Raw genomic sequence first — 24,844 nt, 5'->3', positions numbered from 1 at the left:
GACTGTAGGAGTCATTTGGTTCACGTTCTAATTGCACCAAAATTGTACTACAACTAATAAGAATATAAGAAGGAAAAATTACATAACTTATTACATTTTGATAAATAATTACTAATTTTAGCATTATTTTTTATTTATTATCATTTATAATAATATTATGTTAAATCTATAATATGAATTAAAAGTGAATTATATATGCACTATATATAAATTATAATTGTTTTTTGAAATATATTATGTTTGTTTGATAAAAATTTGGCACATTATATTATAAGTGTATTAAAATGTGTGATAAATATATTATCTATCATTAAAACTTGTATTTTATATGAATAATAAATTATTTTTATAATATGTACTAAATTTAAATTATAAATAAATTAAAAATGATCAAATAAAAAAATATAATATTATTATAAATAATAAATATTTTTTTATTTTAATATATTTATACAAGTTTCCCATATAAAAATTATTCTTCAAATAATAATGTATGAATTGGTATACATGAGCTGTCTATTTTAAAATTAATTCTTTTATATATTTATAAAGTACGTACCACATATATTTTGATTTCACCTTATATCTCGAATATTCAATACATAGATTCTAATTGAAATTACTACTATAAAATGACATGTTGCATGAAACAATAAGTATATTAATTTTATTTAAGTCCCGACATATCAAAACCAGAAATTAGTACTATAAAATGACATGTTGTATGAATAATAAATATATTAATTTTTAAATTCCTCACAAATTAAAACCAGAAATTAGTACTATAAAATGACATGTTTCATGAATAATAAGTATATATTAATTTTATTTAATTCCCCACAAATTAAAACCAGAAATAAGTACTATAAAATGACATGTTCCATGAATAATAAGTATATATTAATTTTATTTATGTCCCCACAAATCAAAACCAAATAAGGGATCCCGCAGCTTTCCAGAGTTTTTGGACCTTACTATTCCCTTGCTGGAGCAAAAAAATTTACGAAGTGTATCCGAAAATTAATTTGATCACACGATTATTAGTTCATTTACGATGTTTAAAATTTATTCAAAGGTTTAAAAATATTAGGCTATAATAATATATTGTGTCAAGAATGTTTAAAATATATTATTTAATTATTTTATATATTATTTTATTTATATTCACGATATTTTTCGATGAAAGGTGTCCTTTCACGTGCCTTTACATATATAATCATTGAAAAATTATAGCAGATGTGCTTAATTATATTAGAGACTTTATAAAATATATATTCGATATCAATTAAAATTCTGATAATTTTATCCTAAACCTTAATTTATTCCTGTATAAAGGAAGAATATCTCAAATATTGCACAAATTCATCAAATATTAAATATAATATTAGTGAGGGCAATTTTTTTTTATCACCATTAAAATTTATTCCGAACACATATTAAGAAAAATGGAAAAAAATATAAATCATGATTTTACTATTATTCTCGCAAGAACATATATATAACTTTATAATAAAAAATAAAATTTTAACAAGTAAGAAAACATCTTTTGTTAAACTTGAATAAATTCAATCATTTTGAACAAGACTCTATCAAAATGTTAAAAGAAAAATGCACAAGTACTTCCTTAATCTATATTCGAAATTTCAGAGACACATATATTATACTAAGATCTTATTACCTCTGAACTTATTTTATAAATAATGTTCTATCCTTTTCGACTTACGTGACATTAGCTTAAAAAAAATCAACTAACATTAGGTCAACACGATAGAGTTGTGTAAGCTGAAAAGGTACAGAAAATTATTAATAAAATAAATTCAGAAGAATAATAAAACATTAATATAGTATAAGTGAATTTATGAAATTTTTGACGTAGATTAAACGAACACTTATGCATTATCTCAAATGTTAAAAAAGAAGTAAAGGCCGATCCGCACCGACCGTATTGTGGTGAGATCATAGAGGCGTTGCGTGACTCTACAGCAATGGAAATTTCCGCTTTTACTGAATTCTAGTCTTTACGGAAGAGACTCAATTCTACGATAACCGCCTCATCAGTTTTCTCTCTCTCTCCCATCGTCACTTGCTTTGTCCAAATCCCCAACTTCCCCTCCTCCTCACAACACTTTGCCCCTTCAAAAACTAACCCCCAATGGAAACTATAAGCAACATTCAATTCTCTTCAACTTCAACTTCAACTTCAACTTCTTTATTTATTTCTGCTTCTTTCTTTTTCTTTTTCTTTAGGGTCTCTCAACAACAACGGAGATGGAGGAAGGTTTTAAGGGGTTACTCAGGTTAATTGGTTCTGTTAAGAATTACGATTGGGGCCGTACGGCTAACGAGTCTTGTGTTGGACGTCTGTATAGGCTCAATTCTCGGAGGAAAATTGATGAAAAACAACCATATGCCGAGTTTTGGATGGGAACTCATGACTCTGGACCATCCTACATTCTGGTGGAAGGAGGAGGAAGAATTCAGAATGGATATGCTAATGGCGGAGGAATTAGAGACAAGTCTACTTTGAAAGATTGGATTCAGAAGAACCCTAGTGTACTTGGAGAAACTGTTCTTGCCAAATGGGGTACCCAGCTTCCTTTTCTCTTCAAGGTGGTTTCCTCTCTTCATTGCTTTTTATTTGCTCACACTGGGTTGTCGCCAGATTGTGATTTCTCATATTTAGACTGTATAAGCAACCAGGTTCCCTGATCAATTACAGGCTTTCTGTTATAGGTACTCTCAATTGAGAAAGCTTTGTCTATACAAGCTCATCCAGACAAGGATCTGGCAATTCTTTTGCATAAGGAGCAGCCACTCGTTTACAAGGATGATAACCATAAACCTGAGATGGCTTTGGCATTGACCAAGTTCGAGGCCTTATGTGGCTTCATAAGTCTTGAGGTACTTCATAAGTTGTGCTAGATTTCAAGAAGTTCCAATAAAGTTAAGCTACTTGTTTTACTGGATCTATGTAGTAATTGGCGGTGCAATACAGAGGCTCTTGTGCCAGATCACTTCTCTGGGACTAGCTTCTCATGTTTGAATCTGATGATTTATCAGGCTCCAGCATATTCGGAAAATATTCATTCTAAGATTCATGGTGGGGACTCTAAGCTGACTGTAGAGCTGTCTCACTTAATTAAAAACAATGATGGGAATTTTTATTAAATATTGAAAGTTTGTTTTGTTTGCTTTCATTGTTTGATTAATAATTAACTGGACCTTTTGTTTTCAACTATTGGAATAAAGTAATGGATAAAGGTCCTAATTAGCTTCATTATCCTCCATAAATAAAAGACTAGTTAGTGGTTGCTCTAGTTAGAATATGTGTATAATAACTAACATGTATGTGTTTTATTATTCTCTATCTATCATATTATCTGTATTGCAAATTTTGGTGGGATAAAGTCTATAAAGATCCAGAAATTGGGTCTGGACACAATGGAACTTAATACTTCATCATGTAGTTGGTTCTCGTCAAACAAAAAAACTGTCATCTTGGCTTGAGATGATGGAGTGAACTTACAGTTCCACGTCTGTTGGACCTAAAAATAAAAAATAGAAAGACACTGGATGTGGTGATGATTTTCTTTTTTCTCCAGGAGCTTAAAGTGATTGTTCAGACTGTGCCCGAGATTGTTGAAGTGGTTGGTAATGCGCTTGCAGAGCTAGTATTGGACTTGAGCGAGGATGATGAAAAGGAGAAAGGTAAATTAGTGCTCAGAAAATTATTTACGGAGATTATGTCAGCTAGCAAGGATGTGATCACGGAAGTACTTGCTAAGCTGATTAGCCGTCTGAACATTAAAAACAAGGTAAAGCATAATCCTTCCATGATTAGATGAAAGTTTTTTTTTTTTTTGCCATGATTATATAAAAGCTCAGGACTTCCCTTGGAAATATAATCTCTCTGTGCTTCTGTATGAAAGTTACTCATTTACGTGGCAGTATCTCTCAATGAATGTGAATTCTTATCCTTTTCATTGTCTTAGTTAATTGTTTGTGTCTTATTACACACCTCTTTACCCATTTTCCAATTTAAAGACACTATTTCAATGTGCCCCCTGAATATATTTGTTTGGGATTATAACAGTGGTGTTTGGGCCAACTTTTGAGCACCTCTCTATTCCAATGGGTACTTGCTGCCACCCATTGGGTAACTTTGGCCGCCGAGTTGTATAGACGGAAAGAAATCATTTAGTATCTAAAGAAGGAAAGAACAAGGGATATGGATGTGAATACACTTTGGCTGGACCCACCTATATAAAACCAGGCCGTCTTCCCCGACTGTCTTGGCCTTCTCTCCTCTCCCTCGCACCCATTTTGTTTAAAAATCCATCTTAACCTATTAAAGAGAGTGAATAAGAACAACATAAAACAAGGTAAACAGAAATGTACATCTTCACTCTTCAGAAAACTAAGGATGATGATATTGAACTGATCTGGGCAGTTTCTTTAAATTTTCAATGTTGGTTAATTCTCGGTTAATTATCCTTTATGTTGATTTTTAATGGTTGAAAGTGATACTTAAGCTTGGGGTGGCACTATGGATTTTTCCGGTGATGAGTTGTGGCACTATCGATTTTTCCGGTGATGAGTGTGGCAATATGAAGATTGAACGTTTATTTTCGTTATAAAAAAATATGAAGACTGAACTTCTAATTTTGATCTATTTTATCAGGGTTTAGCTGGGTGTGCTACATACCAATTTTGGCATAACCTACAATTAGTTGCATTTGTTATTCAAATTCCTCCATGGAGCTACCACTGGTTTAATTATACCATTGGTTGGCGGTGGTTTAATTTTGTTGTATTTCCTGCTTTACTTAAACCTCTGATTTCATAAACAAAAATACAATAACTTTTGTCACATTCAGGAAGCTACATGTAAACTATATTTTCCAGTATTTCTCTTTAACATGGGAGACATATGATTTTCTTTTACAAATGACTTGTTGGAGCTTAACCGCATATTGTGTTGCTTATGCTTTGATGTTTTAGGTAAGGGTGCTGACCGACAAGGAACAACTGGTCCTAGGACTTGAGAAGCAGTATCCATCTGATGTTGGTGTTTTAGCAGCATTCTTGTTTAATTACGTGAAGCTCAATCCTGGTGAAGCTTTATATTTAGGGGCAAATGAACCCCATGCATATGTATATGGAGAATGTGTCGAATGTATGGCAACCTCAGATAATGTGGTACGCGCTGGCCTAACTCCCAAGCACCGGGATGTTAGAACTCTCTGTTCAATGCTCACGTATAGACAGGTACTATTAGAGTTGCTATTAAAGGCGTTCTTTTGTTCTCCATGTTTATCAACCGTTGTGGTATAGTGGAGACTGAGTTCATTTGAAGGTGAATAGCCGTCAGATTGAGCACACTATAAAAGTCCAATATTTACCATGGTGGCCTAAATTCATGTTCAAATCACTTGTCTAGTCGGTTGAGGCAAAGAAGTTCCTAAACTAACAACACTTATGGAAATTGGTTAGCAACAGCTAGGATACCTCCCAGTACACCTTAGGAGGTAATTTTATTGGTTACGGAAGGCAGGTCAGATGTCTGGCAGGACTACCTAACATGCAGGTTACATGGCATTCCCTATCTTTGATCTATGATCTGAATCAGTGTTTTTCTGTTACAGGGTAACCCTGAAATTCTGCACGGTACGGCAATAAATCCATACACAGTGAGATACCTCCCTCCTTTTGATGAATTTGAGGTGGATCGTTGCATTCTTCCCCCATATTCAACTGTTACCTTCCCTTCTGCTCCTGGTCCATCCATGTATTTGGTCATGGGAGGAGAGGGAACAATGACCACATCAGCAGAAGCGATCGTGGCTGAAGGTGATGTCCTATTTGCACCTGCAAACACCAATATTACCATTGCAACATCCTCTGGTTTGCACTTGTATAGAGCAGGTGTAAACAGCAGATTTTTTGAGGAATGATAGTTGTAGGCTTGTAGCCCCTTATGCTTGCTAATAAAACAGTGAATTTTCTGTTACAATGGCTGTTCCACCTTGTATGAATAGCATGTGCAGGTATATAACCGCTCAAGTTAGTATAGTTTGGAAGTTAAAAACATCACTGGGAAGGTGGAAATTTTGCTGTACTATTTCATCTATTGTCTAATATCAACATTAAGAAAAGGTGCCTTAAGAAAACAGAGATGTTAAGGATTAGAAAAGTACAAATGCAGGAAAAAGAATTGTACTCAAGTGTGTAAACTGGGACTAGGGTGGGCAAGATTTGCTCTCCAGATCCCACTATACCGGATCATACTGATATGTTGTTGAGTAAATTAGGACTAGGTGGTGTACTGTGACTTGTTCGTATCCAAATTCCACTGTATTCATTTTAACCTTAATTTTTGGTTAATCCTTGCAGATGTATTTTTTATAATATTGCTGTAAATTGCGATTTATCTGATGGATTTAGTCCCCTCTTTAACCTTTAGCATTGTCATTCATCTCGCTGGGATACACAACAATAGCTGCACCATAGTTGAAGCACACTCGTTAATGAATGCCAATATATATTCTCTAGGAAGTGGAAGTTCAAAAGAAATCCCTAAAATATTATTCTCAAGCCATGTAAGTGTGTCTGATGGAACCAAACCTCACATTTCATTCAGAATTTACAAGATTCAACAGCAGATGGATATCAAAGCCAAATCAAGAAGTTGTTTATGAACTTCTAACAAAAAATTTCATGTTACTGAACCTACTTTTTCCGTTTTGTTGGTTTCTCGACATCAATCTATATCCAAGAGATCTCCACAGCCAATAAAAAAAGAGCACAAACTCAATCCTATCTTAACCTCTCAATCTTTGATTGAATCTAAGGCCAAAGCAGTTGTTTCAACTAGCCAACAAAAACCGGACATTAACACGGGCTTCATATTTGTGTCCCAGCTTTATTTAAGCTGTTTAACCATGATAAGATCGGTTGTGCACCCTTTCTCCATGAGCAATCTATCATTATATCATGAGCAACCCCTTCAATACAGACTGTTGGGATGCCATAAAATCTTCCTGTTTCATTGAGTCCTTCCATGTCCTGAGAGAATCACATTCATATGTTACTTTCAGAATACTAGGACTATTTAGCTCCAGATTTTACAAAACGCTGCAAAATTTGAAACATCTTTTAGCAAATACTTTCCAAGATTATCCAAGAACTTACCACAATGAAATCATCCTTTGCACCCACTACGAGTACTTTAAATGCAGGATCCTCAAGTCGAGGGACAGGAAGAGATGCGTTGAGCTTTCTTAGATCAAACAAAGGCATCCTTGAGCTTTCAGTCATTAGCTGTTGGTAACTAAAAAGGAGAAAAGAAAAGGCAAATGTTGCCGTAAGACAACATTGTGTATACATAGATGATTTAGTCAAGGTATAATTCCAGCATGTAATGCTTAGAACAAGATGCATAGCGAGATCATCTATTCTGTTTAATATAAAACATAACTCTCGAGCTTGATATTCAAACAAAATTACAAACATAATCTAGGAACTACACAGAACAAAATGTTAACGTAAACTCGATGACCACTATCCGAACTGGAGATTGAGTAACTCGGAAAATTCACATTAGTGGATTTTTGAAAAGAGCAATCCTCAAGCTGACATTAGAATAGTATATGCATCAGTTACCAGATCTTTACAATTCGACCAGGAAACTTTCAGTTCAAGTTACTAATACTTGGGAAGTGGTAGGAATAACTCAAGTGGGTTACATGTTTAAAGTCAACTTTTGCCACTCTTAGTAATAACAGATAGTATTAAATAAATAGTATTAAATAATATTAGTATTTACTGTGTACTAATTCTACTCCTATTAGGATTAGTACTCCTTAATCCTAGTCCTATTAGGATTAGTACTCCTTCCTATATCTCCTATATATATCTCCCATGTATTTCCTTATTAGATTAACACTTCAATACAATCAATATTCCTTCATGGTATCAAGAGCCAGAAAACCTAGATCTTCTTTTCTCTAGGTTTTTTTTTTCTCTCTCTTTAGGGCACCGATCGTTCCCTCTCTTCTCTTGGGCGGCGGCAGCCATGACAACCGAGGTGGATCCTCTCGATTCACTTCCTTCTGGAGTTAAACTCCTTCTCAGGCATCTTCATGCCCTGATTCCCGAAAAATTATCAGACATAAATTACCCTACATGGAAAATCACCGTTCTTACAGCCCTTGAGGCCAATTACCTTCTCAAATACGTCGATGGAAGCACAGAACCGCCGCCGGCAGTCATCACCGCCACGGACAAATCAGAAAAAACCAATCCGGCCCATGCCGCCTGGAAAGCCGTGGATGGCCAGATCCGATCATGTTTGATTGCGGTCATCTCTCCCACGGTTCAGAAACACGTCCGATCCTACACAACTGCTTCAGCCCTGTGGACGGCCCTCGCAACACGCTATGCATCAATTTCCCACTCTCATATTTTTCAATTGCGTGATCGTCTCCACACAATTACCAAAGGCACGAAAACTATGGCGGAGTATTTAGACGAGGTCTCCACCATCATCACAGCCCTCGACACCGTGAACGAAATCATTCCCGAAAAAGATCTCGTCATGTGCGTCGTTCGGGGGCTCCCATCAGCTTACTCCTCCATTAAACAGGCGGTTCGCATCAGTCCAACGCCCGTTGACCTGGCTACTCTCTCCTCGTGGCTAAAAAGTGAAGAAATCAACGTGGATCTGGAGAGCAAACTTCTTCTCCGAGAAGCCGCTGTTATGGAGCCGGCCACTGCCCTCACCGCAAGCCAGAACTATCGCGGGGGGCGTGGTGGCGGCCGGCAGGGGAGCCGCGGCGGCTACGGCAGAAACAGCGGAGGCCGCGGGCGCGGCGGTCGGCAGGGCAGTCGTCCGCCGTACGACGGTCAGCAGCACGGCAGCAACAACAGCCTGCACTCCTTCGGCAGCGGCGGGCAGTCATCTTCCAGCGGCGGGCAGGGCACTTACGAGCGGGATCGTCCAACTTGTCAAATCTGTCAGAAAACAGGACACACCGCTGCTCGTTGCTGGTTTCGGTATGAGGAGAGCCGAAATAGTGATAACCGTGCCAATTATGCATCTCAAGCCGGCCCTTCCTCTGAATGGCTGTTGGATACTGGGGCCAACATGCACGTTACTTCTGATCTATCCAAGCTTAACGCTCCAAATCCATATCATGGCTCCAATGGTATTACTGTTGGCAACGGTGAGTCCCTTAATATTTCTCACACTGGCACGGGTACCATTAAAACCCCCACCGCTATCTTTCACCTAGGTAACCTTACCCACGTCCCTTCTATTAAATCCAATCTCCTTTCAGTTCACCAATTCACAAAAGACAATAATTGCTCACTCTTGTTCACCTCTAATGATTTTCAGATCCTAGACAATACTACCAAGAGGGTGATTTTTCAGGGCCCCTGTGAGCATGGTCTGTACGTTCTTCCTGGCACAAGTTCGTCTGCCCACCCAGTTTCAGAAAGCGTTCCTGTGGCTCCGGTGGCTCTTTCGGCTGATGGCCACAGTCTGTTGTGGCACAGTCGTCTGGGTCACCCGTCTACTCAAATAATAAATTCTTTAATGTCTCAATTAGGTTTTTCTTCCATTCATGTAAACAATTGTGACTCCTGTTCAATTGCTAAATCTCATAAATTACCTTTTACTTTATCTGAGAAGCGTACAACTGCACCTTTTCAACTTATTCATTCTGACCTATGGGGTCCTACTGCTGTTCCTTCATTTGCTGGTTTTCGCTATTATATTTGTTTTGTGGATGATTTTACAAAATACACTTGGTTGTACCCACTAAAACACAAATCACAGGCATACACCACCTTTGTCACTTTTGAAAAAATGGTCAAAACACAATTCAATTCTCATGTTAAACTTTTTCGAAGTGACAATGGAAAGGAATATGTCAATAACATCTTTGGCCAGTTTCTGCAATCCCTGGGAATTATACATCAAACCTCCTGTCCATACACTCCCGAACAGAATGGGGTGGCTGAGCGTAAGCATCGCCATCTCATTGAAACGGTGGTTACTCTTCTACATCAATCTCATCTCCCTGTCTCCTTTTGGGTAGAAGCTCTAGCCACCGCAAACTACCTCATTAACAGAATGCCCAGTCACACTCTCTCCAACAAATCACCCTATCAACTCCTTTACCAAGAACTTCCCAATTATACCAACCTCCGCGTCTTTGGGTGTCTTGCCTACCCTTGGCTACGCCCTCATATTACTCACAAATTACAACCCCGATCCCGTCCTTGTATTTTTTTGGGCTATCATCCTACCTCCAAGGGTTATCGCTGTCTTGACCCACAAACTCATAAAGTCTACATATCTCGTCATGTCAAATTTGTCGAAAATGAGTTTCCCTACGAGTCTATTTCCTCCTCCACAAATACATCATTCATTGGCGTCCTTCCCCTTTTTCCAACATACTCACAGGGTCCCTCACCACCTTCCCCCACACCTCCACCCACTACCCAACCACCCCTCATCACCCCTTCGACCGTCACCCACAATACACCCGCAACCACCACCCACACTCACAACCAACCCGAACCACCCCATACCCACAACATCTCCAGCCCGATCCGTTTTGGGTCCTTCCCGGCCACCCCCGAATCACCACCGCCCGTGCCACCCCCCAATACTCATCCCATGTTAACCCGTGGCAAAGCCGGTATCTTTAAACCCAAAACCTTTCAGGCTACCATACTACCAAATACACCCCTTCCCGATAGTGAACCAACAACCTACTCTGTTGCCTCAAAAAATGCTTATTGGCGTCATGCTATGGATGACGAGTTTAAGGCTTTGACTGATCAGAAAACTTGGGTTCTTGTACCTAAGCCCCATGGGCGGCACCCAGTGGGCTGTAAATGGGTGTACAAAATTAAACACAATGCGGATGGCAGTATTTCCAGGTACAAGGCTCGTTTGGTTGCTAAAGGCTACAATCAGGAGTATGGGCTTGATTACTCCGAGACATTCAGTCCTGTTATTCGGCAGGAAACCATTCGCCTGGTACTGTCACTCGCCGTGCGCAACAATTGGCTCATCAATCAGTTGGATGTTTCCAATGCTTTTCTTCATGGCATGCTTGATGAAACTATCTACATGACGCAACCACCGGGCTATGTTGATCCCCGCTTCCCTCAACATGTTTGCAAACTCCAGAAGTCTCTGTATGGGCTCAAGCAAGCCCCCCGTGCTTGGTACACACGTCTGAAAACGTTCCTCCAGGGACTCGGCTTCACGTGTTGCGTACACGACACGAGTCTGTTTACTCGACATTCAGCACACGGTACAGTCATTCTTCTTGTCTATGTAGATGATATCATTATTACAGGCTCTACTGCAGCTCTCATTCAGGATGTCACTCGAGCTATGCATACTACCTTCAAAATGAAGGACCTTGGCCCGTTACATTATTTTCTGGGAATGGAGGTTTCTCGGACAGGCAGCGGCTTGTTTCTTCATCAGTCAAAATATGCTCGAGATCTGTTGCAGAAAGCTGGACTGGAAAAATGCACCAGTCAACCAACACCGATGGCAGTCTCTTCGTCTACGAATGGAGCCGACACCCCCTTTGCCGATATCACCCACTTCCGCAGCCTCATTGGGGCTCTACAGTATCTGGCCATTACCCGTCCTGACATCCAGTTTGCTGTCAACCGAGTTGCTCAGCGCATGCATCAACCAAGTGAACATGATTACCATTGTCTAAAACGCATTCTCAGGTACATTTTTGGCACTCTTGGTCGTGGTTTACTCATTCGACCCGGGGACTTGGAGCTTCGGGGTTTCTCAGATTCAGATTGGGCGAATGATAAAAATGACAGAAAATCTACATCGGGGTTTCTCGTTTTTTTGGGGCCGAACCTGATCTCCTGGTGTACAAAAAAACAACCCAAGGTCTCTCGGTCCTCGACTGAAGCTGAATACCGCGCCCTTGCTCTTCTTGCTGCTGAGACCATGTGGGTCACATATATTCTTCGCGAACTCCGCGCCACTCACACTGTTCCTGCTCTCTATTGTGACAACAAATCAACCATCTGTGTGGCCAAGAATTCCGTCCTACACACCAGAATGAAGCATGTTGATACCGATTGTCTCTTTGTTCGCGATGAAGTTCAGGCCGGCACCATGACTGTGCAGTATGTACCCACTGAAGAACAACCGGCTGATATTCTCACCAAGCCTCTCCCGAGCCGACAGCACGATTACCTCAGTTCCAAGCTTCCGTTCGCTTCCGCTCAGCTCAGCTTGAGGGGGGATAATAACAGATAGTATTAAATAAATAGTATTAAATAATATTAGTATTTACTGTGTACTAATCCTACTCCTATTAGGATTAGTACTCCTTAATCCTAGTCCTATTAGGATTAGTACTCCTTCCTATATCTCCTATATATATCTCCCATGTATTCCCTTATTAGATTAACACTTCAATACAATCAATATTCCTTCACTTAGATTATCTAGTAGTACACAGGCATCTTCAAAATCCTCCTAATACCAGTTATAGGAGAACATAGAAATGAGTTCTACGAAGGTCTTTGTCTATCAAGTCATTTACTTTTTCATCTGATATCTAAAACAATAACCATCTAAGTTCTAAAAAAAAATCCCATCTAAGTTCTAAATTGACTGACCGTGCAACCAGCTGATCCTCCATTCCTGCTGAGAAAAATGTATCTTTACAAAGCGGTAAAGATGTTTGAAAAGCTTTGGCTGCCAGGCTCCGAGTTACCTGCTCGAAATATCAAATTCACCATTTTGAAAAGAAAAAAAAAACGAGGATGTGCAAACGGGGCAAAAAGAAAACAGATGACGTTTCACCCACTTTTTTAATCATCGATAGTATTCACAGAAAAATCGAAACAGGAAGAATGGGTCCAAGTGGCTTCACTATGTACATATGTATGCCCTAGTAAATGCTAGTCTGTATCTGAGATAAGTGTGTATATGGTTTCTTTAAACTAAATAGACAAACCTTGAAAGCAGCAAGAGGCTTGGAGAAGAGATATCGCCATACTAAACCACTGAATAAAATAAAAGGGAAACAAGTTATTGAGTGAAAACAAAGTTCGTATGGAAGACATGCTTTTTCAGTAGAGGAAGTCACCTATTACCGGAAGGGGGTACTGAGCAAACGAGCACCACTCCAGAAAGATTGGGGAATAAGCTTTTCTTTTCTGAATCAGAACCTGTAGCACCAAAAGAGCAAACTGTATGGATTGAGTAGAAGTAACCACTTTGAGGAACTTTTGGATTTGGAGTAGAAAATGCAGTATGCCTTAGTTTGCAAACAATAACAAAAACACGATGACCTTTTACTGCTTCTCTTCTAATATTTGCAATGTAATACTGAACAATTAGTCCCCCAAATGAATGTCCAAGCAACACTGGTGGCAACTTGATCTCTTTGTGGATGAAGTCAGCAATATCACCAGCATGTGTCTACTGAATGCAGCAAAGTACAGAATTAGAAGGAACTGAAAACCGTTTCAGCAATGCACTAAGAGAAACCTGAATGAGAAATGTCAGCTCAGCGTAAATGTTATTACTCAAGCAACTTCCTGATTGACAACCAACAAGAATCTAACAGAAAGAAATGTAAAATACCTCGAGGGTACCTGCAACTGCAGCAGCAGGTGAATCACTTTCTCCCTGGCAATGTCAAAAGGGTACATATACATTAATAACGTACCTTTGCTACTTCGATAGGGTTGCATTGCTATTTCACCATTTAAATGATAATGAAATATCTTGGCGAAGTAACTAGTGGTATCTATTTGATCAAGTAAACAAAAGCTGAATATTTATCTGAGATTACAATTCTTCCAACATTATCAGGTCTTTTCTAAGGTAAACATTTAGTTGAACATAAATCAAACTGCAAATTAGTTCAGTCGGCTAATCGATCATCAGTACCGAAAAGAAATTAAGCAGTTTACCATGAGATCTAAGAATTTTATCCTATTTTACATATTTTTATTCATGTAATTGCAGTTGTAGAAACACAAGAGTTACCTGTCCCAACAAGCTGAGAGCATAAGAATCATATCCATTTTGGGAGAAGAAGGGGAGCCAGTGTTCAGCCCAGCACCAAGCAGCATGAAAGCTTCCATGAACAAAAACTAAAGGTGAGTTTTTAGTAGATCTTATCTGGTCACTGCCTCTCTGGTAGAGAACCTCCATGTTTAGACCAGAGGGAAGCTTGTGAAAAAGACGAGATTGTCCATGCTTCAGTTCATAAGGAACCTTCATTTTGGGATCCCTCTTTAACACAGAACGAGTTGTTGATACTCCTCTCGATTGAGGAAATTTGGGAAGAATCAACGTACAGAGCGTAGCCATTGTTTCTCACTACAATTTCCAACTGCTTTCTGTTACCTTTTTCTCTTCCGTCTCACTTTATCACTTGGGAATTTTTTGTTTCTTTTTTACTTGTATCGATTATTTTTTTTGAGTGTGTGACTTTAGCTTAATGTACTTGCTAACTTCAAATTTGAACATTAAAATCACACATACAATTTTGAAATCAAATTTGGTAGTTCGAATTCAAAATATATAGGTATGAAATTGAGGATGATTAAGATTTAAGTCTAATTTCGAATCTAAATAAATAATTTCATATTCAAGTTTGACTTTGATAATTTTCTATACAAGTTTTGAATTGATTCTAAAACGGTTTAAATATCCAATTTGTTTGATCTAATTTTTCTTAATCATTTAATAAATGATTTTTAAATATTTTTTAATTTTAATTTTTATATTTAAAATAACAAAATTAAATAATATTTTTAGTACAGTTAATATATTTTTTACTTTCTTAAATTTCGTGCTAATTCAAAATTCTCGAGAGGTAAATATTTTGCAACATTGGTCTGTGCCCTAAATAGTGGTCCTTCAATAGGCTATCTCTGCAACTTGTCCGGCCAAGACAGTTGGGCCATTAATGTGCTTTGGCCCAATTAATGAGACCCAATTATGCAAGTCCAACAACATTCAGCCCAAACTCCACGTGAGCGGATCGAGGGAGGTTCTCGCTGTCGAGATCAACATCGGCTTTCATGGACTTGCACTCCTTCACCAAGCTGATGAATTTTCTCCATTGTTCAACTCACAGATTCGCATTCTCTTTCTTCTTCACTCTGCATTTACCACTAAACTCAGTTTATTCTCAATTGATTCATTGAAGCGTAAAACAATTAATTGTTGAAAAAATGATGTCTCCGAAGCCACTTTCAGAAAATCGCGCTTCATCTCATTCTGCTACCATGAGGTATGTCATATATCCTTTTGTAAAAGACACGAATGTTAATTATATTTTGATTTTATAATTTTTCTCTGAAATTATTGTTTTTTTTTTAAATTCAGTGCATTTCTGCTTACTTTGATTTGGAATTTCCTAATTCTAAATGGTGCTTTGTTCGGTTTGTAATTAATCTATTTGAAAGATTTAAACTTTAGGATTCGTGTGAATTTTTCCTATTTGCTAAGACGGAGGTGATTGACCTCCCCCTCTCATGGCAATTTTTGGAGTTTCGAGGGTTTACCATAGAAATGTGCTGATTCGATGTCCAATTTACGATTGTATTAACTGGTTAACCGTTCAATTGATTTTCTAATATCATTTTTTTGTTTCTTTTTACGGATGCAAACAAGATTTGGAAGCATGCATATTTTGACCCTGATTAGTGTTTCTTTTTTTTTTAATCAGAGAAAGTTATCTCCTTGTTATTTTCCAGCATTTGGTAAGGGATAAAGATGGTACATTTTAGTAGTAGTAGATAGTTGGGGTTGGGATGATGCATACTGGTTTGGTAATAATAATTTGCAGGAAAGAGGAGAAATAATGGTTACATGTTGATAGTAGTGAGTGAAATCTAGAGTGGAGTGGGAATGGCTTAGCCTATGGCAGGTGTATATTTTCCGCCTATTTGGTGAAACTTTTTCCCTTGAATACAAAATTTAATTTTGGCAACCAAGCACTGCAAAATGCTTTCACCAAGAGATGTTTCTCTTCTTTATCTCATACCAAAATAGGGCCATTGTCTTCATCAGCTGATTGAGTCTAAACATGGTGGAGAATAAGTTAAAAATGCTGGAGTTCATCCTGCTAAAAGCTGGTTGAAAATTGGCCAAGCGGAATAATGGATCCTTCCAACAATATTATGTTCTCAGATATGCAACCTTTGTTTTCATAATGAACAATACTGTCATTTTATCCAAATCATGGCTTTTCAAGATTTTTTTAAGTGACGGTGGTGACCGGTCAGCTGGGCATACTTCAACTATTCTACGGGGTATCCTCTACCTCCCACCAACAAGCATTCACCTAGTATTTTGGCCTTCATTGGGATTCGAATTTAAGACCTCTGCTTTTCCTCATTGTGGATTCTCAAGGAGTTGGCTAAGTTCATAAATAGTTAGAAGCACAGATGGATAATCCTGTTATATTATTAGTTTTGAGTTCTTAAATTTTAGTGAAGCAAGTTTCCAACACTCTTATGTAAATAAGGCTATCAATTGTTGATCTTTAAGTGGAAATGGTGAAAATGGATTTATTAATGTAGTTTTGAGTCATGTGTTAAGTTTTGCCTCCTGCCTGTGAGTCTTGCTCCATATTACCTTAGAAGTTATTACTGACAGACTTGTATCAATGTAGGCAAACCCCCTTGCAAATAATCCATGTTGTTGGGAACTTTATGAGAATATGGTCAGTTTACTCCATGTACCGCTATTTGTCTCAGACAGGGGCTTCAGTTGTTCTATTTATGTTCTGCTGTCTTCTTCCATCATGCATCTGGTTTCTAGTAGCGCAAAAGCCTTGGAAGGGCAGGGCACTTGCTAATACACAGGTCTAGTAGAGCTATCATTTTCTTCCTTTAGTAAATGTCAAAAAGTTAACAGAAGGTCATTTCATTGTCACTTGTGCGTTTTTGCTGATAATCTTTCTTTCGGCAGGTGGTACCTTCAGTTGTAAATGGTGGTATAACAGCTCTTTACTTCATCTTGTGGGGAAAGGGCCTTAAATCTTGTGGTCCCGTTCGGTAAGTTCAAGGTTGAGTGATATTTTACTGTCACTTTTTTCCTTTCTTGAATTTGTTTTATGCATGGTTCATTTTTTCCTATTAGTAACTCTGGCACTATTAACCACATGGTAGGTAATTTTTGTGCGCAAATTCTTTCATATCATCATTATGTCTTGCCCTTGTGGCTGTCTATACATGAAAACATATCATGGTTCTGCTTGGGTCATCTGTCTGAAATTGTTTCTTTTTATGTTAATTATCTAGTGCCTCCTTGCGATTAAATATTCTATTCAATCAGGGCCATATTGGGTGAGTATTCTGGTGCTGTTCTAGGAGTATTATCCGGGGTACTGTATGGCAGGGGGGGCCATGTTTGGAAAAAGGTATACTTCTTTTTAACTACTGTATTAATTTATTTGCTTTGAAATTATAAAAGAATCCTCATACATTCATGCGATATAATTCTCTGATTATTGAAAGCATGAACTTGTTGTGGATCTGTCTCTTTTGAATTTATTGTGTATCTTTCGTACTGGACTCACACTAGGAAACTTAATTTCTTCTCTTTATGATCTAGTTGCTATAAGTTTATGTTATGGTAGAAAATGGGATTAAACAATTGAAATTATTTTACTTATTAGAAAGAAAGCAGTTGGAAAATTTTCTACTTCACTCTGCATTTTCTTGGGTGGTAATTCGTTGCTATTTTCTCCATCATCAGGTTGGTGGACTCCTTGCGATGCTTGCATCCTTCTACTTTTTATCACAAGGATGGGCAATGGCTACATATTCTCCATTTCATATCCTTTCTATATTGAGCTCTTCGCTCTAGTGAATTCATTCTGCATTAGCACTTTGTTCTTCAACTTCCTTCTCTGTTTCTCGCTCGCTGAATCTTATGTAGCAACGAACTTAACAAACAAATACCATTTAGCAATGCCTCCTCTGATGATGAAGCACATACTGAACAGCTAGTAGGTATGAAGGAAATGTTATTTCCCATTCTTGCTGGAATCTTATCAGCACTTCGGAGGGTGATCGCAAGAAGGGTCTCACTTAAGGTTTGTGTAGTCCCATCAAGCTATTTGATCCACTAAACTTTCTATTATCTGGTACATCAAGGAGGGAGTAAATCTATCCTTGAATATTTCTCATCTCATTTACACAGAACCAACTGAAGAGGCGACTCCATGCCATAACCCTTACTTCTGCGACATGCTTTTTGTTTCCTGTTGCCATGTGGGACATGATTATAGTGAGTACAGTTTGATACCTTCAGTAGCTATGTTGTTAAGGATCTCTTCTTCTTCTTTTAAATTGCTTTCCCTCTTTGTGTGGAGATATTCAGGGATCTAACAATGTAGAGCTGCCCTTTTCTGCCTGGGCTTTTTCAAGCACCATTTTGTTTGGGATGATATTGATTTTTTACATTGATAGCATCGCAGAAGAGAGGTAATCTTTTGTCATCTCTTTCTGATCCTTGTAAGATTATTTAGTTTACCAACTCTTAACTGATTGCTATAGCAAATACCGTCACCTTATTAATTAATGTTTAGCGATTTTACCTGATTGTCTAAAGATCTCTGTTTCTTCAAGGAATATGAATTTATTTGTGTCTTCTTCATATCTTTTATCTTGGTAGCGTACAGCCCATTACTGGCAATTACCTGTCAGCATTGACTCATGACTTCTTATTTTGCATGCATTTTCCCTCTCTTCTGCTAGCATTTCATTTTTCCATCTTTACTTTTTATGTCGTGGACCATTGCAAGGTAAGAACAACTTTTGTTGAGTAAATGCTTTACCTTCCTGCTTAGTTATTACTTTTGTCGTCTTTGATGGAGCTCAAGTAAGAGAAGCATATATTCTGGTCTTTGTTACAGCTTTGGGTATGTTAGCTCATATCACCAGAAGCGTTAGCGTTTTCTGTTCTGACTCCTTTTGTATATTCTTTGAGTTCATTTGATTTCTTCCCTAGACCTGCAAGTCAACAGTCTCATATGGAAATTCTACATTATTGTCCATTCGTAGGTTGCATATGGTTTTCTCTTCTCCAAGGCACTTATTGGTTGCGGCAGGATGCATCATTGTCATGGAGATAGTATATAAAATGGACTTCTCGTTACTCGGCTTTCTTGTTTGTGCTGCCATCTTGGGAATCGGTATGATGCAATCTTTCTTTTTTTCGGGGTGGGGAGGGGTAAGGTCTGCGTATATCGTACCCACTTCGATCCCACTTGTGGGATTATACTGGGGTTGTTGTTGATGGTGAGAGGGGTGGGGGTTCATCTTTTCCAATTTCTTTCTGCACAGCTATTTCTGCATATCGGACTGCTTTGCTAATCGAATCTGTCAAATAATGATTGTTGAACATGAATAAGTTCTGAGACCATGCTGAATAAAAAAAGGTTGTTGTTTCAAATTGTAGTGGACTTACTAACATTTCAGCAGAAAAAGAAGAGATGCTCAAGATGAACATTACCACCTAAAGGATTAAGAAGCATTTTTTCATTTCAATTCCTTAAGAGACATCTCATAACTAGTTCTTCAGTCAAAATAAAGACATTTGTAGACTTTTGTATTAGAGTTGACAAGTTGGATGGACTTTAAGAGGCTTGTAAGTGAACACCCGAGAGTTCAGTATGGACTATGGAGTTGGTAAATGCATTTAACATGTCTATCCAAGAGTTGCTCTCCAACTCAAATGTGAGATATTTCATCCATCCCAATATTGCTTCTCAAAAAATGCATTCACTTGGCATTGGAATTGAGTTTGACCTTCTTATTAAAAAAAAGAAGTTCGACCTGACTATGATAACAAGTTCATTATTCAATCTCTTCTATTTTGTTTCGCATAATGAATTACTTTACCTTATCAAAAAGTAGAAGAAATTCTTTGTCATAATGTGTTTACTCAAATGCTTCTCTAGGTGATACTTTTTGCATCACAGGTATGAGTATGACGTAGAGTCATTAGAGAATAATCTGAAGAATTGAAGTTGATCATATTTTTTTATGTTGAGATGTTCCGTCAAACTTGGAATACTTTTCTATGTTATTGCAGTCATAAAATTCTTTCGTTGAATCATCATCTGTTATTGCATCGTCACCCAAAATTCAAAAAACAAACACACACATGTTATTGTTTGAGATTTACTTTGCCTGAGTCATTTATTGGTTAGTGAGTTGGTCTCACTTCTAAATCTTGTAGGCATATATGAAGCTACATCCTTGGATCGTTCTAGGAGAGATTCTTTCCAAGGCTCAAGCTCCAATGGCATCTTGGACGATCAAGTTGAAATGTCTCCACTTCCTACTTGATGTGAGCAACCATTTCTCAAATAATATGGTTGTTTAATTTATATTCACCTTTGTTCAGCTATTACCATGTCTCTTTCTGGAAGATGGTTACAATGATCAGCTTTTGAATAAATTAATCTCTGGATTCTTAGCCAATGAAGACAATTTTCTTGACCAGCTACATAGTTAGTATGATGTTCTGGTGGCATTTAGCTTTTGCTTCTTTGAGCATTTACAGTAAGCAGTAACGAAATTCAAAACCCTGTCACTAGAATACTGGTGCTTCCTTCTGAACTTCCATTGTTTTTGTTTGTCCAGGTGCAATAGCTATCATACTTTTGACACTTAACAGTGATGCAAATGAGGAGAAACATGTTTTCCGGATACTCCTTATTGTGTCGTGGTAATTGGCCTGAAACTATTTATAATATCAGTACTTCCCAGTTATGCCCAAATATCAAGTGCCTGGAATCATGGAGAGCACATCAAAGAATATACATAACAAGAAGAGAAGTTCTGTGCCATTCCCGTTGCTGGTTGCCATGTTGCATCTACATTGAACTTGTGTTATGTTTTGATTTATATGACCAACATGGTTAGTGAAATATTTGTACAAACAGTATATATACCTTCCCATATTTTATGGACCTTTTCTTTTCTTCTCTACCAGTTCTTGATTAATTTGAATGAAATAATGAGGAAAACAATATAGTGAGCATGTGTATGAACCCATGAGATAACCCAAGCGATTCTTCAGAGACCAGAAAGAGTACCCAACTTTTTAGGAAGAGTTACTTTTCACTGATATTAGAACAAATTCAACATTATGTCAATTATAGGCAATGTTTATAGCAAATATGAGATGAGAAATTCTTATTTGCGTCCTATCAGTAATTGGATTGGAGAAGAAGAAACGTTTTTTTATTTGGCAGGAGTAACGATCCAAGAAAGAAACCTGACATTCGGCCATCTTAAAAGAATTTAGATTTACTGAAAAATATAAGGAGAGCTCATCAATTCGAATGCTTCAAGCAGTGTTGGATCAATGATATACAAATTTGCACACTTATGAAGATCACCCTTTGTTCACAGTTACATTAGTCGTTAACAGGCAACAATTGTTGAATCTCTGTCAGTGAGTTCTAAGCACTGTTTTTTCTGCACTACTTCGTACAGCTTTGGTGAGGAGATGAATAACAATCCCAATGGGGCAAAATAGCAAGCAGAGAGACACAGAATGACGCGTTTCTATACCGTTTTGCAAGCCATCATGATAAACTTGCCTGTTTCAAGTAAAAAACAGCATTAGAATACTTTAACAAGGGCACCTTCCTCCTTTTCCCTCAACCCAATAGGATCAGAAAAGAACAACTGGCTGCACAAACGTACTGTTAAGGAAATGACCTTGAACCTAACACAATCTTAAAAGCTTGCTCATTAATTGAGAAATGGCCAAGATTATATGAGGCAAGAGAAGTCCATTCCTCAACTAGTGTTGGACAACCAAATATCACCGGCTGGCTCCAACACAACCCCAAACACTAGCTCATAAGATGAGGATTGTCCAACATGTCCACCTTATAAAGAGACAATTGGCCATTTCCTCAACTAACATGGGACAATCCAACACATATACAATAATGAAGTGTGGTTTTGAGAGAGAAAGAGAGAGACCTTGCAGCAAAAAGATCTACAGCCAATAGGTGAATCCAAGCAGATGCTAATGTCATCTCACTGGAGAACATCTTTGCTATACCAGACAGCTGAACAGAATGAAATGTCAACAGCCTAAATCACGGTATCAGCACAAGATGATAACTATCATTTGTTAAGTACAAGAACAAACCTCTGGAAGCCAGTATTTACTAGCAAACATCAGCCGAATTGTATCTGGTGTCCAAGACAAGTACAACAGATATGCGTACAGAAGTCCGAGCACAATATATGGTATTGCACTATCCATCAATTTTCTGGTCTGCATTAAGTATTTAATTATGCCCTATTACAATATATCTTGGAAAGGCACAAAATCAGTATCTTGCAATTAGATCACAAATCAATGCAACTGAAATCATGCCCCATGACTTCTACTTTTGTGGATGACATAAGGAGAGAGAACTTGGCATGTGTAACTTTTCTTTTTATTTCTTCCAAGAAAAGAAATAAACAAGAGCTTCCTAAGTTGATAATATATCCACAGGGCATACTCTCTAGAAAATAAAAAAAATAGTGTTGCTTTACAGAACTGAGATTACTTACAAGTTCTGCTTTAGGTGCTGCAACCATGAGGGTGTAAAATGGAAGAACGCCTGCTGTTCCTAGTGTAAAGACACTACTAGCTACTTGAGAACTAGGCAACCCTGTAAAAATAAGACATCAGTTGTACCAAAAGTTCAAATAGATGACACTGAAACATTTGCAAAGAGAGTAAACAATAAGAAGCTTAAAAAACATGTATATATATTTATATACATATATATTTATAATCAAATAGATCAATTTGATATTCCATATACAATACATCAAAACTGTCTCTTGGTATAATGTAAGACACTAGCAGTTTACACATCTACATTAGCAAGTAAGAATATTCTTCGATTGACATGAGATAGAAAATCCAGCAACGTAATGAGAGAAACGAGATTTCAACGGAACATTGGCACAAGGTGGGAGATATTTCTATTATCAACCAGATTGAAAGAAGACAGCAAATTGTTATACTTCTAGAAGTACTTTTCTTTTTGAATTTGTTTTTCCTGGTTCATCAAATAGGAGGATAACAGGTTTGGACATTAAGCCAAGTGGGCACATAAAAGTATTTGTACAAAGTTAATAAGCATTGTAACAAATTTTTTGAATTCAGTTTGTTGATTAAACATATGTTTTGGCAGGTAGGTGTCATAATAGCCTAAAGCGCATCATTATGAGATGACTGTAAATAACCACATTCCTGACCGAACATAGCTGATTCCCAAGAATTATCCAAAAAGAACCAAAAAGGAAGTAGCATGACACGAGTTGAGAAATAAAGATAAGCAGTGGAAGAAAAGATTACACATAGCAGACACCCTGTAGCTTCTTCTTTGTGGAAGATTTTGGAGGTTAGGCTGAGACATTACTCTTGATCCTCCGAGGAAACTCCATCCATTGCCATGCTTGGTTCTTCGTTTCTGAACTTGTTGACTTAAAAGGTTTGAGTTTATTGTTTGAAGTGTAAAGGATGGAGGCTGGTTCCTCCTGATATAACATAGGATATTTGACGACAGAGCAGGTGTCCAGCAGTCCATCTACAGTAAGTAGTAGAGATTGATTACTTCTAATAGAACAATCGTTTAGCAGGGTTGGAATTTCATTGTAGCTTCAAACTCGTTAGTGCTTAGTGAGATGGAAAACCTCATTTTCTTTTTTCCATTACCAATTGTAGATTAATTTTATTGAAGATTTGCTTGGCATGCAATACACATACACCACGCCTAATTTCTTATAGCATAATTCAAATGACATTGAGACTTCAACGGTACCTGATTGACATTCAATTCACTAAACCTCCAAACACTAGCACCTCATTCTTCAAAGTTTTTTCTTCCAAACACTGCCTATTGCCAAATATCTTCAAATGATAGATATTTTCTCAGCACTATCTACATGAAGACTTCACTAGCGTCTTAATTGCACTCAAATTTTCATTTTCAATTTCAATGTAATCATATAACAATGGAGAAACTTCAGATCTAACCACACCGTACAAGTAGCAAACAATGTGTGTGTATCAGTTTAACATACATACCAGGTATGAATTAAAAAAACTGAGAACAATAAACAGCAATTTAATGAAGAAAAACTTATAGTACAATCTATGAATGGAGAATAGCAGAGAAAGGGCATACCTTGAGTGAGAATTGAGAGTGAGAAAAGCAAGTAGAAGATAAGGCCATGGTTGATGGGTATGAGAATTGGGAGCAACAACAATAAGAATTAAAGCAAAAATGGCATCCTCATTCCATCTTAAAAACAAAATTAAACATAGCAAGTACAGTAAGGAGAGGTTTCACCAACAGAATCACATCTAAATTGATCATGACCCCTGGCCCTCTTGATGAAATATATAAGGGTGAAACAGACCGACTTCATAGAAATATTCCCGCCGTTTCGAAAAGAATATCCCTATTTTGAAAGAATGAATCCTTTTCTTTTTTGATTAAAGGATATTTTAGTACATTTGATATAACTTTAATTTAAAATCACAAGATTAAAAAGTTTTTCTTTCTTTTCTTAAACTCTGTTTCAAGTTAAACTAGAACATCCTTTTTAATACGAAGAGTGTAAAATTTTACCAAATTTAAATGACAAAAATGGTCCCTTATGTTTAAGGTTGGTTCAAAATAGTCCCTTCAGTATGCATTGAACAATTTTGCATCATCAGAAAAAAACTAAATTTTTAGTATCCGGTCAAATATTTAACAGCTAATGT

General features: G+C 37.3%; 4 protein-coding genes across 4 annotated transcripts; 2 read left to right on the top strand and 2 right to left on the bottom strand.

The window, feature by feature from the left end:
• The first annotated feature begins 1,962 nt into the window (after window positions 1-1,962).
• Window positions 1,963-6,392, top strand: LOC107011299 (mannose-6-phosphate isomerase 1). The gene is made up of 5 exons (XM_015210726.2): window positions 1,963-2,610; window positions 2,734-2,901; window positions 3,603-3,815; window positions 5,002-5,268; window positions 5,646-6,392. The coding sequence occupies exons 1-5, from the start codon at window positions 2,269-2,271 to the stop codon at window positions 5,952-5,954; spliced, it is 1,299 nt and encodes a 432-aa protein (XP_015066212.1). The 5' UTR covers window positions 1,963-2,268; the 3' UTR covers window positions 5,955-6,392.
• A 170-nt stretch (window positions 6,393-6,562) lies between these two features.
• On the bottom strand, window positions 6,563-14,554 carry LOC107011300. Its single transcript, XM_015210727.2, has 8 exons — window positions 14,066-14,554; window positions 13,658-13,702; window positions 13,363-13,492; window positions 13,158-13,239; window positions 13,026-13,074; window positions 12,685-12,782; window positions 7,192-7,330; window positions 6,563-7,065 (listed from the first exon to the last, which is right to left on the bottom strand). The coding sequence occupies exons 1-8, from the start codon at window positions 14,390-14,392 to the stop codon at window positions 6,904-6,906; spliced, it is 1,032 nt and encodes a 343-aa protein (XP_015066213.1). The 5' UTR covers window positions 14,393-14,554; the 3' UTR covers window positions 6,563-6,903.
• A 422-nt stretch (window positions 14,555-14,976) lies between these two features.
• LOC107011593 lies at window positions 14,977-21,039 on the top strand. The gene is made up of 11 exons (XM_015211159.2): window positions 14,977-15,320; window positions 16,707-16,899; window positions 17,006-17,091; window positions 17,372-17,456; window positions 17,795-17,873; window positions 18,001-18,134; window positions 18,242-18,328; window positions 18,422-18,525; window positions 19,105-19,235; window positions 20,285-20,395; window positions 20,692-21,039. Exons 1-10 carry the CDS (start codon window positions 15,262-15,264, stop codon window positions 20,392-20,394), a joined length of 1,068 nt encoding a protein of 355 aa, XP_015066645.1. The 5' UTR covers window positions 14,977-15,261; the 3' UTR covers window position 20,395; window positions 20,692-21,039.
• A 295-nt stretch (window positions 21,040-21,334) lies between these two features.
• On the bottom strand, window positions 21,335-24,461 carry LOC107011594 (protein ABA DEFICIENT 4, chloroplastic). The gene is made up of 6 exons (XM_015211160.2): window positions 24,261-24,461; window positions 23,429-23,660; window positions 22,633-22,733; window positions 22,220-22,348; window positions 22,048-22,136; window positions 21,335-21,656 (listed from the first exon to the last, which is right to left on the bottom strand). The coding sequence occupies exons 1-6, from the start codon at window positions 24,306-24,308 to the stop codon at window positions 21,506-21,508; spliced, it is 750 nt and encodes a 249-aa protein (XP_015066646.1). The 5' UTR covers window positions 24,309-24,461; the 3' UTR covers window positions 21,335-21,505.
• Between the last annotated feature and the right edge of the window lie 383 nt (window positions 24,462-24,844).

Source organism: Solanum pennellii, chromosome 2, assembly GCF_001406875.1.
Source record: "Solanum pennellii chromosome 2, SPENNV200".
NCBI lineage: Eukaryota > Viridiplantae > Streptophyta > Magnoliopsida > Solanales > Solanaceae > Solanum > Solanum pennellii.
The sequence above is the reverse complement of the archived record's forward strand: the minus strand, read 5'-3'. Positions and strand labels throughout refer to the sequence as shown.

Excerpts from the sequence above, each read along its gene's own strand:
- LOC107011299 (XM_015210726.2), top strand. The coding sequence starts at position 2,269 with ATGGAGGAAGGTTTTAAGGGGTTACTCAGGTTAATTGGTTCTGTTAAG. Across the intron at positions 2,611-2,733 it reads AGCTTCCTTTTCTCTTCAAG|GTACTCTCAATTGAGAAAGC; the intron begins GTGGTTTCCTCT and ends TTTCTGTTATAG. Across the intron at positions 2,902-3,602 it reads GTGGCTTCATAAGTCTTGAG|GAGCTTAAAGTGATTGTTCA; the intron begins GTACTTCATAAG and ends TTTTTTCTCCAG.
- LOC107011300 (XM_015210727.2), bottom strand. The coding sequence starts at position 14,392 with ATGGCTACGCTCTGTACGTTGATTCTTCCCAAATTTCCTCAATCGAGA. Across the intron at positions 13,703-14,065 it reads CTCTCAGCTTGTTGGGACAG|GGAGAAAGTGATTCACCTGC; the intron begins GTAACTCTTGTG and ends TGACATTGCCAG. Across the intron at positions 7,066-7,191 it reads CAAAGGATGATTTCATTGTG|GACATGGAAGGACTCAATGA; the intron begins GTAAGTTCTTGG and ends TGATTCTCTCAG.
- LOC107011593 (XM_015211159.2), top strand. The coding sequence starts at position 15,262 with ATGATGTCTCCGAAGCCACTTTCAGAAAATCGCGCTTCATCTCATTCT. Across the intron at positions 18,135-18,241 it reads CAAGAAGGGTCTCACTTAAG|AACCAACTGAAGAGGCGACT; the intron begins GTTTGTGTAGTC and ends TCATTTACACAG. Across the intron at positions 18,329-18,421 it reads CCATGTGGGACATGATTATA|GGATCTAACAATGTAGAGCT; the intron begins GTGAGTACAGTT and ends GGAGATATTCAG.
- LOC107011594 (XM_015211160.2), bottom strand. The coding sequence starts at position 24,308 with ATGGCCTTATCTTCTACTTGCTTTTCTCACTCTCAATTCTCACTCAAG. Across the intron at positions 22,734-23,428 it reads CTACAGGGTGTCTGCTATGT|GGTTGCCTAGTTCTCAAGTA; the intron begins GTAATCTTTTCT and ends TTATTTTTACAG. Across the intron at positions 21,657-22,047 it reads GTAGATCTTTTTGCTGCAAG|GCAAGTTTATCATGATGGCT; the intron begins GTCTCTCTCTTT and ends TACTTGAAACAG.